General features: G+C 42.0%; 1 protein-coding gene across 2 annotated transcripts in view; it reads right to left on the reverse strand.

The window, feature by feature from the left end:
* Window positions 1-659: 659 nt before the first annotated feature.
* Window positions 660-19,466, reverse strand: part of CPNE4 (copine 4) — a 493,746-nt gene continuing 474,939 nt past the window's right edge. For both annotated transcript variants that reach the window (XM_078151566.1, XM_020987268.2), the window contains 5 exons: window positions 14,572-14,626; window positions 11,908-11,959; window positions 6,431-6,564; window positions 4,712-4,948; window positions 660-882 (listed from right to left, as the gene is read on the reverse strand). In XM_078151566.1, coding sequence (XP_078007692.1) covers window positions 748-882; window positions 4,712-4,948; window positions 6,431-6,564; window positions 11,908-11,959; window positions 14,572-14,626 — 613 coding nt within the window. In that variant the 3' untranslated portion in view covers window positions 660-747. The remainder of the gene's footprint in view (window positions 883-4,711; window positions 4,949-6,430; window positions 6,565-11,907; window positions 11,960-14,571; window positions 14,627-19,466) is intronic.

Consider the following 19,466-nt stretch of genomic DNA (forward strand, 5'->3'; position numbering starts at 1 on the left):
AATGAAGCAATGAGGCATTGTAGTATGGACCTGGTAGATTCAACCTCCTTCTTTCCTTCTCATTCCTTTGTAGTTTGCTATGGTTGTTCTGCTACTAGCATAGAAATAGTGCATTTCTCAAGCAGTATAGGAATGTCCTGTTTGAGCTGATCTTCCATTCAACCACCAAAGTCTTCTAGAAGATCCAGGGTGCCTTCCTGAAATCTGTGCCTCTGTGTGTCAGTCCCTTCCCTAAGCAGAGCCTGGAGAGAACAAATCAATCTTGGCAGGGAAGAATCATAGACAGCAATTGCAAAATGGTATTATTTTTATTGGAAACATGCAAAATACAGTCCATGCATCTGCCATTTTGAAAAAATCTTTCATCCTTTAGCAGAGAAAACCAAATACTTTTTTTTTGGCTATCGATGCTCAATAAATGTTTCAAAATGCTTTACAGTGTAAAGATAATAAGAAATTTAGCAAAATTTCAACAAACCTGTATAAAAAATGGATACAGATACCATTTCATTTCAAGGCGACATGCTGTAATGTAAAGAGTAAATTCTTTTTTTTTTTCTTCATAAAAAGTCTTCAACAATACAACTGCTTAACAGATCCAAGCCTTGGGGCTACACATGCAGAAAAAAATGTCAGTTAAAAATCACCAAAACGTGCTATTTTGTTTTTTTAAGTACTGGAGTAGTAGGAATATTATGTATTAGCAGGAATAATATTTGAGAACTCTGTAAAAGCGTGTGGAGAAATTCATGGTGCTAGTGTCCTGGAAGACTCATACATATCTGAGGAACATTTGGGTTTAATTCCTTTGCCATTGTAATAGTCCACGACTTGATTTGGAACTTCAGCCAAAACACTCTTTGCAAGTGCAGCTGGAGATGCCTGTAGGAGAGAAGGCACATAGGCTGACATTTCCAAAGGCTGGGAATCAGAATCAAGGGCTCTAGGCGGCTATCTCTCAATAAATCAATAACGCTATCTTGGGCCTCAATGGCAGTGATGTCAGGCTCAAATATACTGCACATAAGGATCCCTGCCACCTCCTATGGATTTAGAAAACGACATATTAACATTTTTAATGTTCTGTTGTATTTTTATTTTGTTAAATGTTTCCCAATTACATTTTAATCTGGTTTGGGATATATTTGGGAGTATTGTAGGCTGTATGTTTGACACCTCTGCTCTGTTTGATTCAGTTTGATTTAATGTTCAACAGACATTTTAAAAATGCCTCCTGAGAGAGATGTGGTACTAGGTTATACTGGGGAAGGACAGACAAAAATCGTTTGTCCCTCAAAGGGCTTACGTTGTACTGGGAAGTGGTATTAAAATATCTATTCAAACAAGTAAATATATGATAATTTGAAGAAAGTTCCTTTTCCCTAGGAAGTGGCATTGATCTGAGCCTTAAAAGAAGGTAATCAATTTGAAAGGTAAAAGTGAAGAGGGAATGTGTTTGCTACAGGGGGACAGCCCATGCAAATGTATGGAAGTAGGGGATGAGATGCTCAGTTCATGGAACAGTTCGTCATCCAGTTCTGCTGTAATATATTTCTATTTTTGTCTCTTTTTCTACTTCAACATCATTCCTTTAGCTGTACATTTCTTGACATTTTTAGGTCTAGATAAGTGAAACACACATGTGTATGTGAAGATTCAAATCCCAGAGATATAGATGCATATACATATGTGGATATTTGTTGTTGTTCATCTGTTTTAGTTGTATCCAACTCTTTATGACACTGTTTGGGTTTTCTTGGCAAAAATACCAAAGATACCATGTGTGCATGTATGTATCTCTGTCTCTCTGTCCCCTTCCCCCTCCCTCCCTCTCTCCCTTTCTCTCTCCTGGATCTGCCATTTACTACCGTGTAATCTTGGACAAAGTCAAGTCTTCACTTCAGTTTCACTATTTGTAAATAGATGAACCTTTAAAGCCCTTCTAGCTCTAAATTTATGCTCCTATTAACTTATATTTATAAAGATATATGCATACTTCAGGAATGGGCTAATATCTGTATATGTGCATATATGTATTTATACACACGTGCATATATACATACATTATACATGTATCTACACAAATAGCTAGAAATATGGATGTAGGTATAGAAACAGGTATAGATGAGTATATACACACGTATAGATATATAGTATAAAGCATGTCGCTTGTAGAGTCAGAAGATCTGAGTTTAAATCCTGGCTCTGACATTTGCAGCTCATGTTTAGGTCTTGATTTCCTTACCCATAAAAGGAGGAGGATGGACTGAATGGTCTTTCTACCTCTATAATCTACATAATATAATTATATTCAGATTAGTTGACACAACAAAAATTATTGGCCCCTTAATGTGATAGTTGGTGTGCATTTGAAATTGGGCCAGATTTAGTCCTTAAAGAATGAACTCTGGCCCATGCATTCTTGAACCCTCTTCTTACCAGGGCATTAGGCAGTCATTTACATGGAGTAAGGAGGTGTGATCACTGGAGTGCCACTGCCATGGTAAGCCAGTTCAATAATCTAGTGACCTGTAGAAGCACCTCCAAGGAAGGGTTGTATCAGCATGTGAAAAATGTCCATCGTCCAATTCTGTCTGCCATATTTTAGAGCTGGGAAGAAGGGAAAAGGATGTTGGACTAGAAAACTACTAGCCCATTTTTGAGGGGTGGGTGAGGCAATGGGGTTAAGTGACTTGCCCAGGGTCACACAGCTAGTACGTGTTATGTGTCTGAGGCCAGATTTGAATCAGGTCCTCCTGAATCCAGGGCCGTGCTCCATCCACTGTACCACCTAGCTACCCCTGCCACTAGCCCATTTAAACCCTTGATATTGCATGTGCCTAAATCTACTTTTGGCGCCTATGGGGAAGAGGGGGATCAGATCCTAGATCAAGAGCTGGAAGGGACCCCAGAGGTCATCTGGTCCGATGCTTCATCTTACAGATGAGGAAACTGAGTCCCAATAAGGCAGTATGACTTGCCCATGGTCATACAGAGTAGTAAGCGCCACAGGGAGGATTTGAACCTAGGACTTCTGACACCAGAGCCAGCACACTTTCCATTGTACCAAATTCTTTTCTCAGGTTGGTGTGGCATGGGCCTTATACAAGGTGGCTAGTGTATCTATCTCCTACTGCTGTAGAAAAGATGAGAAATGTGGGTTCAATGATAGGACAATGAGATGGACTGAGAAGTGATCGAATGGTTGGACTGAACGAGTCCTCCTTAGAGGTCTGATGCTGGCTTGGCATAGCATTCCAGGAATCCGTTCTTGGCCTTGTGCTATTTGGCATTTTGTTAATGACCACAATAAAGACATTTTGTTCAGTCGTGTCTGACTCTCCACAACCCCATTTGGGATGGTCTTGTCAAAGATCCTGGACTGTTTTGCCATGTCCTTCTCCATCTCATTTGACAGATGAGGAAACTGAGACAAACAAGGTTAAGTGACTTGCCCAGGGTCACATAGCTAGTAAGTATCTGAGGCCAGATTTGAACTCAGGAAGATGAGTCTTCCTGACTCCAGGCCCTGAACTCTATCCACTGTGCCACATTGCTGCCCCGTGGATAAAGACATAGATCCCATCATTATCAGATGTTCAGATGACAAAAATCCTTGGAAGGATGACTAGTGCACTGGAACAGGGTCCAAAAAGATTTTGGGACATTTGGACAAGTCTAAAAATGTGAAATGTAAAGTCCAAGACTGGTAACAATAACCTGGTTGAAACCCACTTGCTGGACAAGAGATCCTAGAGAGGGTAAATTATTTTCCTAGGCTTACAGCAAACTTGGTACTCAAACCCAGGTGTCCTAACTCAGACCAGTGAACTCACCACTATACCATGCCCTGGTGGCTCTCTCCATGGAACTAAATTAAACTAGACAGGCAGCGTAGTCCAGTGGCAAGAGCGCTGGGTTTGAATCTTGCTGACCTCTGGACCAGTCTCATTCTCTGTGCCCTGTTTCCTCATTTGTAAAATGAAAGGGTCAGCCTGGGTGACCTCTGAAGTCCTTCCCAACCCTCGAGCGAGGATCCTGTGAATTTGTATTACTCCTGCTGAGGTTTGGTCTGGTTTTCATTTTATTTGGACGTGTCCTTATGCATTTTGTAGCTAGTAAAGATACAACTCTGTGGGAATGGGCTGAATTTTACTTTCTTTTTAAAAAGTGAGTCTAGTCATACACAGCCTTCTGGAAAAGCAGAAATGTAATTAGGAATAACAACTTTGCATCGAACCCAGCCTAGAGTTTTCAGGGATTCCTGCCAGGGTCCCAGTAGCTCAAGGAAAACACTATTTAGGTAGAATGGCTGGTATCATCATGTGCCTGAACTATCAAGGAAGACGCTGACATTGGCTCGGTGTTAAAGCCGGTACCATGCCCAATGGTAATACAGCCACATTCCAATTAGTGCGAATGAGGAGTCTCTTAAAATGGTCACGTGTATTTGAAATTATAATTATGTACAATATGTAAAAACTAATTTTAGACCAAGAGAAACATATAGGAATTTGAATAATGTGGCCACTCCAGGGGGTTCATTATTTACACTAATTGGAACCTAGCTGAGCTAGTCATCTAAGTACTTAACTAAGATCATATGCTAGAGTCTGTAAAGGTCAGTCTGGGACACATTTATCAATAATGTATTCCCTAATCCTTTCCCCTCCCTTCTCGTATCCCTGATTCCCAAGAAAAACCTGCTTACATGCTTAAAGTTCCTGAATGGTACAAACTGGACGATGTCCCGGAGGACAGGCTCTCCCTTGGGGGACCTCAGGATCCCGTCGTCCCCATCCAGCATCTGCATATCGCTGAAGTCGGCGTTGCCAACGCCGACTATGATGACCGACATGGGGAGGTGGGAGGCGTGGACGATGGCCTCCCTGGTGTCGGCCATGTCTGTGATGACCCCATCTGTCAGGATCAGCAGGATGAAATATTGCTGTATTCAGAAATGGAAGGTGTTGGGGCAGGATGTTGGGGAGAGGAAGAGGGGAAAGGGAGACAAGGACGATGGCAATCAGACTGCTGGTACCATAACAACTAGCATCCAGACTTACTGGATCTTATCCCTGAAGCCGTAGATGGCTTGCGATATATATTGGTAGTGGGCATGCCTCCCGCTGCCAGAGCCACAGATCCTTCCTGCACTAGGCTACCGTTGAAGCAATAAAAGAACCCCCAATGCCAAGGGGATCCTAAATAGCTCACAGTCATACTTGCCAGAGGAAATCTCTCAGGAACTAACAAATTCCAGTATAATTTTTACAGTATTCCTAAGGTGCACAATCTGCAGAGTGAGTCAGTGTTGGGGAGCTAAAAACCTACAATCATCTGAAAATCCAGAATGACCAGCTTTGGGGGGAAAAGGCATTTCTAAGGCCATAAAGGTGAATTTGCTGTTTAGCTCTCCCTTTGCCCCATATGCCTAAAAATCTGTATTTAAAAATTATAGCTTAGCCATAGACATAACTGAAGAACACCATGGAATGGGTAATAAATTGAAACTAGTCATAAAAGGAGAATGTGGAGATAAAAATTTTAAAACCCTGTTCATCTCGTGATTGAAAAGCATTTTACAGGAAGAAAAACTCTGCTCCTTGGCTACAACCTATATCCGTAGCCTTGGTTGCCAAGACATTGGACCGTTGGTTCTATTGATCTGAAGGAGAATGGGATATGAGAGTGTAGATGGCTCCGTGTAATCTCCCACTACTACTATGAAAAACAAAAACATAAAGCTCAAGTCAATACTGATGGTGTACCTGTAATAGTATTTTCACATAATCTATAAAATATGACATCAATTCATCTCACTTTTTCTTCCCACCCCAGTTCTACTTATGGATTTATTTCTCTCTATAGCCTGCCCTGCATTGGTGCATCCCCATATTCCAGATAATAAAGTAAAACGGGAAAATAGCTCATTGGATAGATCCTTTAGAGAGGATTTATGGGAAGATACCTGGAAAACTGCCATTCTTCTGAGCCATCAAGGAAGATGCTGACATTGGCCCAGTGTTAAAGCCAGTCCCATACCCAATGGTATCCAAAAAACGCTATTAAAGATTCATTTACACTTGTATAGGGATCATACCTTTTAGGTTCTTAACTCTAACCTATTACATTCCATTTGAGGTATTTTCCATTACCCCCTTTTCATGTTATCTCAATTTGTTATTATTGTTTCAACTGAACGAAGATCAAGAAATTGAAGCAGGTTGCTAGGAATGGAGGGAAGAACCAGTAGGCTGGATCAAAGGGACCAATGCCCATTTTACCATCCCACGGCCTCAGCAGCCCAGTTCGTTTTACAGAAAGACCCTCCCCAGAGAGCTCATTCTCAGCATGGGCAAGGTATGGTCAGATGCCAAGAGAGGAAAGATGAGTTAAGGAATGCCAGGTCCCTTGCCTCTCCCCTTACCGATGCCTCCTTGGTGTTGGTCTCCTCGGATGCAGACTTGGCCACCTTTTGGATGATAGGAGCAATGTTGGTGGGCCCGTAGAGTTGTAGCTTAGGGAGGCAGCTCTGGTAGGCTTCAACAACTCCTTGGATTCCTTTAGAAAAAATAAGAAACACAAAATTATACCATTAACAGGTAGAAGTGGAAACATCTCATGGTGTCCACCTCAGGGTGGATTCATCGAGGGTAGGGATGATGGGAGAAATAATATAGTACATGGGCAGAGGGACCCTGGGGGTCAGGTCCAGGAATGGGGACAGAGTTCCTGTCAGCAGTTAAAAGGTGTTGTTGGGGTCAGGCATTCACTCATGAGGGAGGTGTCGTGGGGCCATTGAAGCTGGTTGAAGGTGGGAGAATGGGAGTGAAGGTAGCATTTCATGTTCATATAGCTCATTCCAACACTCCACAGGAAGTAGGACCTTCCAACGTGATTGTATGTGGATTATTTATTGACATGCACATCTGAGCTGTGTGATTTCATCAGCGTGGGTACTCCCTCCTCTGACATAGATGTGGCCCCTTTCCATCTTAGTTAGGCAGTTTTTGTGAGCTGCAGTAGCTGGAAAACTCATCAGCCTGCAGCCAACCTGGTGATGACCTTGTCTGGCTTTAGCTAAGCTTGTCCTGTGATGATGAGCAGTCCATCACTAGACCCATACACAGCACCCTAGCTTAATTGCACTGGCATTGCCTTTGAAAACCCGAGGTCATCTCCACAATGAGGCACCAGAGGAGGAGTAGCTGACATTTACTTGTTAATAGTAGGGAAATTATTCCAAATTTGATTTAATTCCACAAGCATGTATTAAGTTCCTGTGACATGCAAGACACTGGGTTAAGTACTAGTGATACAGAGACAAAATGAAAAAAGTCCCTTAATGAGATTATATTTTACTGGGGGAGGGGGTAGGGATGAGGGAAAGGAAGCAAGTAATAAATTCAGGGTTTCCATTCCCCATTGCTGGGTTTTTTGTTGGAGATCCCATTTGGAGATACTGGAGTGGTTTGCCATTTCTCCAGCTCGTTTTACAGATGAGGAAACTGAGGCCAGCAAGGGTTAAATGACTTGCCCAGGGTCACACAGCTAGCAAGTATCTGAGGGTGGATTTGAATTCAGATTTTCCTGACTCTAGCCCAGTGCCCTATCCATTGCGCCACCTAGCATCCATTACTGGATAGTGTAATGGTTAAAATTAGTGTAAACTGAGGCACAAAGTTCTGAGCATAATCATTTTATTCATAAAGCACGAATTTACCAGTAAATAAGATCTCAGCTTCCTCAGCAAAGCTAAGATCCCAAATGAAAGAGACATCCCTTTTCATAGTTTTGGGGAGTAGAAAACAAAGAACAGGATTTTGTAGGTGGGGAACGAGTTATGATTGGTTAAAAGAACTTGACATCATCAGTGATAGAATCAATATGATCGGTTACAGAGCCAGGGTGTGGGGGACAATTTGATTGGTTGAAAATTGGGAGCGAGCGGCTAGCAACACCCCCTCCTTCCCTCCTCTGACTAAGCAATGTTCATTGTTTCAGTCCACCTGCAAAGTTAGAGATAATGGACCAGACTTCTTTGGATAACAAACTAGACATCCTTGGCACAGGAATAGAACAGCGATTAATAAGATTGCTAAACCTAACTCATTACAGGTCAGCTGAATTGTGAACTAAATTCAGAGAAGAACCATGACTTGGGCAGCTACAAGACAAAATCAATTAAATGTAAATAGGATCAATTAAAAGATGATACAGAATCAATCTGATTTTTTTAATAGACCCAGCATAGTGCTTGGCACATAGCAGATGCTTGATATATGTTAGTTTACTGTTCTAGGTATCTGCTTCTCTGTTGCCTTTCCTCTTCCCTTGTTCAAGCTCCCTTCCTTAAGTTGGACAGCTAGGTAGCTGTATGACCCTGTCTGCCTCAGTTTCCTCATCTGTAAAATGAGCTAGAGAAGGAAAATGGCAAACCACTCCAGTTTCTCAGCCAAGAAAACTCCAAGTGAAGTCACAGAGTCAGATATGATTGAGCAACAATCTTAAGGGAAAGGATCCTGAAATGGCATTTTTGTTTCCAAGTAAGGTTTGGGTTGCTTCTCAAAATCTCGTCTGTTTTTTTTTTTTTATCCTGTACTTCATGTCAAACTGCAAATCAGATCTTGGAATTTGGATGAGGGACTTCTGCTTTGTTCTCATGGAGAGGCTGTATTGAGACTCTTTGAAGACATCAGCATTCCTCTTACCCCTCCCTACAGTCTCTAATTTGAACAATAGCTTCCAAATGATTATTCATCCTTGTTCTGCAGATGAACTAATTCAGTGATGCTTCTTTTTGGCTGAGGTCTGCGAGATCACGCCTAAGATAAACAGGCTTGATTTCCCTTCCCAAAGCATGGGGCAGATGGGTTGTAAGAGTATGAAGCAGATGGGGACTTGGTTGGAATCAAATAGTTCTTGGAGTTTAAACTGCTGGGTGTGGGGAGGAAAAGGGAAGAAACCAGAATGTGCATATACCCAGAAGGGGGAGAGAGAGGAAAGAGGGAAGCAGGACCTTTGGAGAGTGGAATAACCCAGAAATAGGGGCTGTGCTGTACTGTTGCCAAACACATGATGATTGTCTATGTTGGTGCCAAGTTTGACTGTTGTGACTGTGAAAGTTGACCTTAGGATTCAGGATTTCCCTAACCCAATTCAGGCAGAAGGTAGGTTATACTGACATATGATCCTTCCATTTTAAGCCTATTGGGGAGGATATTAGAGGTTGGAAGCAAGGCATAGTGGAAAGAGCTCACTTAGGACTTAGGGGCAGGAGAGGTGGGTTCAAGCAGTGCAGGCTTCTCCCAGCTGTGTGAGTAAATGACTGAAGAAAAAGCATTCATTAAGCACTGACTATGTGACCAACACTGAGGATATAAATAGAAAAAAATGAGATCCATGAGCTTACGCTTTAATTGGGAGAGACACTACACATAAAAGAATCTCAGTTACAGGGCAGATGAAAGGTCTCAACGTTGTAAGAATGGAGCACAGGGACCTTAGGTAAAGTCAGTATGTTAGACGAGAGTGCCAGGGATCTGAGAGGCACAGAGGCTGGGCAGATGGAAAGTCTTGGAGAACCTTGGAGCAATGACTAGGGCCAAGTCATTGTATCTCTTTGAAGCTTAATTTCTCCATCTGTAAAATGGAGAGAATTGACTGCCCATAGGGCTGCTGTAAGGAAAGTGCATAGGTTCCCAGAGTGGGTGATCCAGGGTGGGATGGTAGTAACCTCAGGTACAATTGTGGGGTGGTAGAAGCATAAGGAAAGAAGAGAAGAAAATTCTGAAAAACCGTTCATATATGTTTCATCTGTTGTATAGCAGAGTTAGTCATAGTGATTACATTATTTTCCAAACAAACATACAAAATGCAAATTATAACTGATCAGGGGTCTAGTCCGCTGATAGGTCTTAACAAGCAAGTGTTGGCGGGCGAGTATGTTGTGCACTGTCCAGAGTGCATTGGCAGGAATATGTGCATGTAATGATTTGTTTATGATATGATACCATATGATGCAATATTGCATCATCAAAATTTCATGCAGGAAAACCCCACAAATTTACAATAAATTATTAAATTTAAGAGGAATCATTTCAATATTTTTTGAAATGACCCAAATTTTTTAAAAAATTAGAGGGTTAAATAAAGTAGATTTCCAGGAGAGTGCAGAGTAAATTTTTTTTTTGAAAAGGGGGCCGTAGGCCAAATAAGTTTGGGAACCTCTGTGCCAGATGAATATGAGTTGGGATTGCTACCTAGCCCCTAGCCTAGCATATAGAAACATTTTGGGCAAGTTTATCATGGTAATGGTATGTGGGCCTATTGGGATAATTCTGTGGGTTTTTTAATTGTTTGTTTGTTGGTTTATTTATTTAGTAGAGCTGGACAAGGAAACCTTTAGATGAAGTTGCCAGAATGGGGAACCTTGGAGATGTTTTTTTTTTGGGGGGGGGGTCTGGGAAATAGTTCTTCCTGAAAGGGTGAATGGCTCACTACTTATTTGCTTCATCTCCCATCATAATCATATTTGCTCACAGGACAAACATAGACTTAACATATAATCCATGTGTGTGACTGACTATTGGATATGTTTTAAAGGGACCCAAAGGACTGACAAAGAGCCTTGCCTCCTGAGTGGGCATTGCCTTCCTCTAGTACAGTCTTTGGAGTGGCCTGGAGTGCACTGAATATGCACATTTTAGCTAAATTCTTAAAGCACAAGGGAGTCATAAGGAGGACTATAGGATGATAGGACCGTGGCTCACAGGATCACAGATTAAGAATTGGAAATCACTTTAGAGGATGTCTAGTTCAACCCCCTCCCTTATAGATGAGGAAAATTAGGCCCAATGACAGTAAATAACTTGGAGTCACCCAGCTCCCTAGACTGCAATTCTAGTATTCTTTGCACTGCACCATGCAGCACTGGGGTGACTATTACTGGAACCAAAAGCAATGGAGTTGGGCTCTTATTTATTGTCTCTGTAACTTTGGGCAAATCCAATACAAGTCAACAAGAATTTAATAAACGCCTCTTATGCACAAGGCAGGAGGTAGCTAGGTGGTGCAGTGCATAGAGCTCTGGGCCTGGAGTCAGGAAGAGCTGAGATCAATTCTGGCCTCAGACACTAACTGGGGGACCCTTGGCAAGTTTGTTTGCCTTAATCCACTGGAGAAGGAAATGGCAAAACCATTCCAGAATCTTTGCCAAGAAAATCCCATAGACTATATGGTCCACAGCTTCATGAAGAGTTGGATGTGACTGAACAACAACAATATAGAAGGCATGTGCTAGAGAAAATAATTTAAAAAACCCCAAAACTGGTTCTTGCCTTCAAGGGCTAATTGCTTCTCTGGGCTTCAGTTTCCTCATCTGCAAAAATGAGGGGGTTGGACCATAATGTCTCTAAGGTTCTGTCTCCTGATTTTCAATCTTATGATCTTAAGTCATTTTTTCAAGCTCCTTTCCCTCCCTATTCCTGCATCCGCACACTCCTATGGACTGCCATTGACAGTAATTGACAAATAACTCTTTAGACAAAGTACCATCTTGGGAATCCCAAGGCTGATTTTGGTACAGAAAGTCAACCTCGGATCCTGGGATGAATATCACACTATGGTTTTGTATGTGAGAAGAGTGGCTCATAGAATCGGAAATGAAAAGGACCTTATAGGTAATTAAATCTACCTCAGTCTTCCTCAACCCTCCATTTTGCAAATGAGGAAGCTAAGGCCCAGGAAAATGAAGTGACTTGCCTAAGGTCATATGGATAAGTAACAGAGCAACGATTCAAACCTGCGTCCTCAGACTCCAAATCCCGAGTTCTTTCCATTTTATTATGTTGCACACATGGAAAGGGCTGTAAGATTGGTTTATATTTTAAACTGTGATTTTACCTGCACATTCCGGATTGTCTTCATTAAAATTGATTGCAAAGTCATGAGAGACCTAGACACCAATTAAAAAAAATGAAAGAAAAAAAAAAGAAGAGAAAAGAATTACAATTTTAATCCAGTAAGGAGGTCCTGGGGTTTAAAGTTTGCAAACAAATGTCCATTACATTCATTATGGGTTTAACAGCAGGAATCATCTTAAGCCTTTCTCCAATCAATCTGAGAAGGAAGATAAATTCTCAGCTCCCTGGGGAGTAGAAGTGACAGGGATATTTGTTGAATAACATTTGGTAGGGAGAGGGAGTAGGGGAGAGGAAGGATGCCTAAGAAAAACAGAAAGAACTGGGTGAGAGAAATACACGTCTAAGAAGCCTGGGAATGCTGCACACAGATTGGTGGCTTGGATTCTGGAGGGGTCTATGACCTGGGTGATGAATATTTTTAAAAAATAACAGCTCTGTAGCCTAATCGAGGCTTCCACTCGTGATAATAAACAGAGGAGCTCAGGTTTGAGGTGTTAGTATTTCAGCGTACATTCAAAGCAAAGGAAAACAGGAAGAATAAGTAGAATACACCACGTAAATGGAGGTGAAATTGACCACAATCGAATTATTGAAAAGCAACAAAGCAGCAGACTGATCTCTAGCCCATCTTTTCATACAGATTTTTTTTTTTTACTGTTCATGGTTGACATATACAAGGACAGACAACAGTATGGTATTTACTCTTTTCTTTCTGAAAACCCCTAAGACACAAGAGGTAGCAGAAGCTCTAGTGTATGGAACGAACTATAGCTGGACATCTAATAGAAAGAAAAATGTCTTCCCAGTCTTGAGAATCTTGGGATAGATAGACCCTGACAGTAGGAGAGGATCACTAATTAAAGAAAGGGGAAGCTCACACCCAGACATCTTTCCAATTTCCCCTTATAAGAGAAAGCATTGTATTGTGTAGTGGATAGAACACTGAAATTGGAGTCAACAGCACATAGGTTTGAGTTCTACCTCAGACACATGCTTGTCATGTGTGACTGGCATGTGGCTTAATCTTTCTGGGCCTCAGTTTCCTCATCTGTATAATGAGGGGGTTGGATGTGATGACCTTTAAGGTCTCTTCCACTAACTTTATGACCCCTGAGAGCTAGTAGCTACTTGGATTAAGAGAGAAATTCCCTTTATACATAGAGTTCAAAGGCTGCAAGGCAATCAGGACTGAGGAAAGGAGAATAGGAACCCCAGGTACTAGATGGAATGTTTAAAACTCAAATGGGTCCAAAATTGTGACTTGTGAAAATTATTTTCACTAATTTAAGGATCTGATCATTGCAGCACATGCTGCATTCTGGAGGGAGCCCACAAGCTGGTAAATAAATCATTGGGGTCAAAGCCCCATCACCACACCTGATCCCCTTTTCCCTGGCTGCTCCTTTGTGAGTGAAATTGAAGACAGGGCAGAAAAGAGGGGTTTAAAGCACCTTGGGACCCAAATCAAGAAGAGAAGACAAGTCAGAGGACTAGGGACCATAGCAGTAACAAGGATGGTGCATATGGGGTCTGTCCAAGGGTCCTCCATTTTAAGTGGTGCTGAAGTTTAACATAGCCATTGCTACAGCAGCAATAGAAACAGCCAACGTTAGCACCTACTTAGCAAGAATAATTAATGAAAATAGGAAGATGCCAGATGGACATCATTAATAATGCTCATCTGTGAGTTTATGGCAACTAATTTCCCTCCTGCTCCTGAATTTGTCTGAATTATTTCTTCCCAAGTAAAGTTCATGGGAGGATACCTTTTATGCTGCTTACTCAAAGTACCAAAATGGCTCGTGCTGGTTTTGTGATCTTGACCCTGCTGGGGGGTAGTCTGACATAGGTTTTCAAGTTGGGGGTGTGAGGTGGAAAACAGCCAGAAGTAAAAGCACCCAGCCAGGGCAGCTTTTGCCAACAACAGTGTAAAGTGGGAACAAGAGAGATTGGGCCAAGGGGAATACTTGGGCTTCAATTTTTTTACATAGTCTCTACAAGAAATATTCTGTTTTGGGGCAACTACTTTTACCTAATGTTGACCTTAAGGCATATCCCAGGCTAAGGCTCCACCGAGAATGCCTGTTCCCATGCCTCTGCATGGATCCTTCCATGTTACAGCATCTGAATGTTTTATACCATCTCTAGCTATCTTGACACCTAGATGTTGCTATTGTTCGTTGCTCCTGTTTCCTTCACAAACCAGATTTTAAACCCCAGTGAGCGGATCTGCTAGAAACACATTTAATAAATATTTTGCCAATGCTAAAGTACTCTGAGTTGCAAGAAATAGACTTACTGAATATTTCTCCAATGCTAGGGTCACATCCTCAAGAGGCCAGACAGTGGGACAGTTCCTCTGGTCTGTTTTCAGGAGCCATCCGGCCTTATACTTGACTGACTCCGTTATGGTATATCATAGACAGAGGGGCTCAGTCTGTGATGATCTAACCTCAGTGTTTCTACGTGGCTCAGCTCTTTTATCCACAGAGGGGAAGGGAATAAGGGAATAACACGCGTGACCCACCACGTGCTGGGCAGGTATAGTGTAAGCCAAACCTTTAGGGAGGCTAATAGTGCTCTTGAGAGGATCTCAAGCATTACAAAACATGATCTCCCCTCCCCCCAATCCCCACCCACTCACCGTGTACTCCGGTGGTATCCGGGCTCCAAAACCGAAAGCTGGAAACATTTTGTCGCTGAAATGAAGATTTAGAAAAAAACACGGATTGCTTAAATGTGCTTTCTGACGGAGGAAATAGGAATCCACGTTACTTGTTTGGGAGGAGGTACGGCGTGACATCAAATGGTCCTAACAGTACAGGAGCACAGATTGAGGGCTGGAAGAGACCTTAGAGGCCATCTTGTTCAAACCTTTATTTTACAGATGAAGAAACTGAGGCCTAGGGAAATGCAGTGACTTGTTCACGGTCCCACAGATAGTAAGTGAAAAGGACTGGATTTGAACTCAAATTCAGGGTGTTTTCCCCTGGGCTCCACTGCCTCTTCAGGTGTAATGAGAAATAACGGGTGGAATGGGTAATAAAATCAGCAGACGACCTCACAAACCTCATTAGTTATGGGTCTCAACCTTCTCCTAACTTTGTATGGGATTTAATAACAAGGAAAGGAAGGACCTCAAGGTCTTTTAAATTTTCTTGCATCCATAGAGATGATGTTACACGTTGAGCCACAGGGAAAAAAATCATTCCTACATTTTGTTTTATACCATGGTCTTATCTGTTCATGTCATAACTCCTCAACTAGACTCTAAGCTCCTTAGCAGCTGGGATCACATTTTATAGTTTGCATCCCCCAATTCAGAGGCAGAATGGTGGAGTAGATAGAAAGTTATGGGTTCAGGTTTTGCCTCTGTGTGACCTGGACAAATCACTTAACATTTCACTGCTCTAGGCAACTTTCTAAGACTATAAATTGCAGAGAAGTTGCATGTGAATTGGTAGAGGGAGTTTTTCATTTGGGAGTTCCCTATGCCCATTAAATCACAGACCCAGTCTGTCTCTGTTCCCCTAAACACAGTGCCTAGTGCTGTAAGTGCATGAATATGGATGAGTGTTCTTTGTACTGGTAGAATAAGTCCGTGAATGCTCAGGAATTGGCAGTCTAGGAAAGGAAACCTCAAAAGAGCAGGTAAAAAGCTAGCAGGACAATACACATAGCATTTCGTGATCTCTGCAGTCAGCCATGACTATATGAATTCATTTTCCTCATATGTAAAATGAGACTAATAATAATATCGACTTCACAGGGTTGTTGTGAGGAGCAAATGAATTAACATCGGGAAAGTGCTTTGCAAACCTTAAAATGCGATATAAATGTCAGCTTTTGTTGTCGCTGTTATTATATGCTCAAGCCTCACAATTCCCTTGTGTATGCCATGGCACTATGTTATGGGTCAAACTGTTAAAACACAGCCCTCTTGGTATTCCTGACTAAAAACTCCTGGGATAATGAATAGGTTAGGCTCATGATATGCAGGTATCTCTTCCATATGGCACAAGTTAGGCCCACCCTCCCCACCCCCACAATCTGGAAAATCCATGGAAAAGTTTTTTGGCTCTCCCTTTGTACCAGAGAAGTCTGAATTATGGCATTAAAAGATCAAATATATTGATATGATACAATCCTTCACATATCTTTATGCATTTCTGAGTTTCTAAACGTTTTCTGTATTGTCTGTTGGCCTTTGCATGTTGTCTGTGGCTTCTGCACAACTCCCCAAATATTCCCATTTAATTTCTTATGCCAGCCCATCATTTATTAAAACCAAGATGGGGAAAGTGGAGATATGGAAGGGATAACCATACTCAATTTTGTGCTCTTCTGATTAGCATGACAATGTCTTGCCCTCTTCATAGTGACCTGAATTAATGTCCCATTTTCCATTTACTTCTTTTCCTGGTAGGAATACAATAGAGATGCTGAGAAATATTCTTAGTCCTCTCAGAAGTCCGGAGACCTTGCTAAATGGGCAAGGGTTCAGATTTGCACTTGACTTTTCAAATGCTCTTACTTTGTTCTTCATGGTACCATGGTGGTGGTCAGCATTCCATCATCTATGATCTCAAGGGTCCTGTAACAGTGGACATAGTTGGTCTACCCAAGAGCATAGGGAAGGGCTCAGAAGGGATTGTCAGTGATGCAGCTGTTACTCATTGGTGGACATGTGCAATTATACCACCCAACCCTCTTTTTGTTTCCCATGCTGAAGTCTCAGGAAGTTCCTAGCACAGACCACCTCACCTTATTTCCTTAGGGATTCCCATGACAAATGGGGGGCAAGGAAAGCCACTGGCATCTCAGAGCTGTACTATTCCACCGTGAAGATGTCCTTGAAGAAAGAATTCTTCCCCTTCTTCTAAGACAATTAGTTCTGAAATTCTAGTAGAATCTTACACCCATGTCCCAAAGTTCTACTTCCTGCTTTTGTATATAATCTAGAAAAGAGCTCAGGTGGAAAAGAGGCAAATGTAAGCCTCAGGTCCTTTGCCCACAGCTGATGTTGCTGCCCTCGGAGCTCAGCCGTCCTGCCTTGTGTGGAGTGTTGGCAGTGTTCCTTCTTTAAGGTCTTGTTCTTCCCCCTTCCCTTTGCGGAGAAGCTAGGGACCGATTCCACCCTTCACATACATTCTCTTGTGTGAGGGCATCACTGGCTAATTGTGGTAAGTGCCTTCTCCTGGCTTTGTGGTTCCTTCCATGGAAGGAAAGATCTGAATGTCTCATCTCCATCTTTCTCTACCACTCTCTGGACCTTCCTTCATTCCCTCCTTTCAGAGGGCTCGGCTCGGCTGGGCTACGGCTCCTCTAATTATTCCCTCTGCTCTTTTTACACCTTCTGAGAGAAAAGTTTTCTCATTTGAACCGACTTTTCTTTTGGTTCATTTGAGGTAGAGGATTTACTACAAAGATCTTATTCCTTAGAATCTTCTCCTTGTGCTCAAGTCCTCTTGGCGTGACCTACTTAGGGTTGCTAAGTGCTGTCCCACCCTTCTCACTGTTAACTGCAGAGCAAATGAACGGATTTAACAAGCTTTATTCCAAACTCTGTTGGAGAGTGGGAAAAGTAGGATCTGTGGTAATAATGATAGTCACCACTGCCAGGAAGTCAAGGTGGAAATTGAGAGGAGAGAAAGGGAGAAGAGGAGGATCTTTCAATTCTATTCAGTCAGCACATATTAGACACTTTTATGTGACACACATTGTACTAGGCTCTGGGCATACAAAGGCAAAAAGGAAAAGTTATTGCATTTAGGAAGCTTGCATTCGTCTATTCACCAACAAGTAAAAACAAAGTTAAGTATAGAAGGGAGAAAGCATTAATGAATGATTGGAGGGATCAGGGATGAGTTTTTGCAGGAGAAATGGGCCTGGGATGAGCCTTGTCCCTACATTCTCGTGGATGAAATTCCAAGTACACATAGAAGTAAGTACAGCTTTAGGGGGATCAGACCTGGGATTTCATAAGTACAGGGACTGCTTTGAGAGGAACGTCCTCTACCAATACAGACTTACACCAACTAGCACTTTTTGTGTAACCTCTAGTCTTAGAGAGGTAAGTGACTTGCCCATGGTCTCACAGTCACCATGTTTCAGAGGTGACGCTTGAACCCAGGTCTTTTTGATTCACAGGATAGCTATCACAATACCATAGTGCCTCAAAAATACAAAACATACAAAGGAAATAGAAGGAAATGTTACTGGGGTTGAGAAATAGGGGGAAGACATTAGAAGCTGGGGGCACCAGGTGAGGCTTCCTGTTAGAGGGGACATTTCAGCTGGACTTGGAAAGAAGTGAGAGATGAGAAGGGAGTGCCTTCCAGGCATGGCGTAGGAGGCCCAGCCCTTTACAAAGTGTTGAGATGGACAGTGGAGTATGGTGTAGACTGTGTAAAGAGGGATGTTTCGTAATAAGCCAAATGCTCTCTTCTTCTTTGCTTCATTTAGGTGAGACCTATCCAATTAGACTAAATGTTCCAACCCCAAGCACAGAAACTAGTGCCCTACCTTAATTACTGTTGTTATTCCCCCCCCCCATTATCAGAAGGGATTAAAAATTATCTTCCAAACCACCACAGGGAAGCTGAAGCTGGCTGAGCAGGACATAATCAGTTATGTAATTGGGTTTCAAGAATAGGGAGGCAGCACTGTCTTACCTACAAGGGGAATAATTAATGAACTAGGAGACCACAGATTCCCCAAAGATGGTCATCAGAACACATCTGGCTAATAACAGTCACTTAAGCCAAATCTAAGCATAATTGTTTTAAGCATTGTTTCTCCTTGATTAAAATTAAAAGTAGGTAGAGCAGATCCCTGCTGTGTAAAACTCAAGAAGACTCAGGCCTAGAAGAAAATACAGAATTAATGTAAAAACTTTAAAAAACACCTCCAACCAACCAGTACTCACTATAAGCCAGGCACTGTATTAGGTAACCATTAGGGATACAAAGACAGAAACAAGACAGCCCCTGTCCTCAGGGAGCTTACATTCTATCAGGGGAGAATAAATAAGTCTATATGAATTATATGCAGAATTAATACAAATGAAATACTCTGGTGGAAGGGAACCAGCAGATGGGCATGGTCTCCTTAAATTTGACAGCCACAAGCTATGCAAATCCAGAGCTTTTAGACTCTTAATAAAGGGACTTTCTCAAGGAAGACAGCATTGAAGGCCATGGTCCTCCCACGCACAGTGGGAGCTTTGGTGAAAGGGCAGTGGAGGAGGAGATGGGAGATGCATTCCAGTCTCAGCCCTGGTTCACTCTTGCCCTGAGACAACTCACTTTCCCTGAAGTTCAGTTTCCTCACCTTGAAAATGAGAAGATTCAACTCTATAATTGCTAAGGTGCTTTTAAGTGCTAACATTCCAGATTTCATGAATACACATTGCCATCTCCTTGGTGTCAGAGCCTTTTTTTTTTTTTAGTCTTTGTATGCCTGGAACCTAGTACAATGCTTGATGCTTTTAAAAAAGTTGTATTGCTCTGTTTAATTTTTCTGTGACCTACATTTCAA

This window comes from Phascolarctos cinereus, unplaced genomic scaffold, assembly GCF_003287225.1.
Source record: "Phascolarctos cinereus isolate Bilbo 61053 unplaced genomic scaffold, phaCin_HiC Scaffold_1;HRSCAF=81, whole genome shotgun sequence".
Classification (NCBI taxonomy): domain Eukaryota; kingdom Metazoa; phylum Chordata; class Mammalia; order Diprotodontia; family Phascolarctidae; genus Phascolarctos; species Phascolarctos cinereus.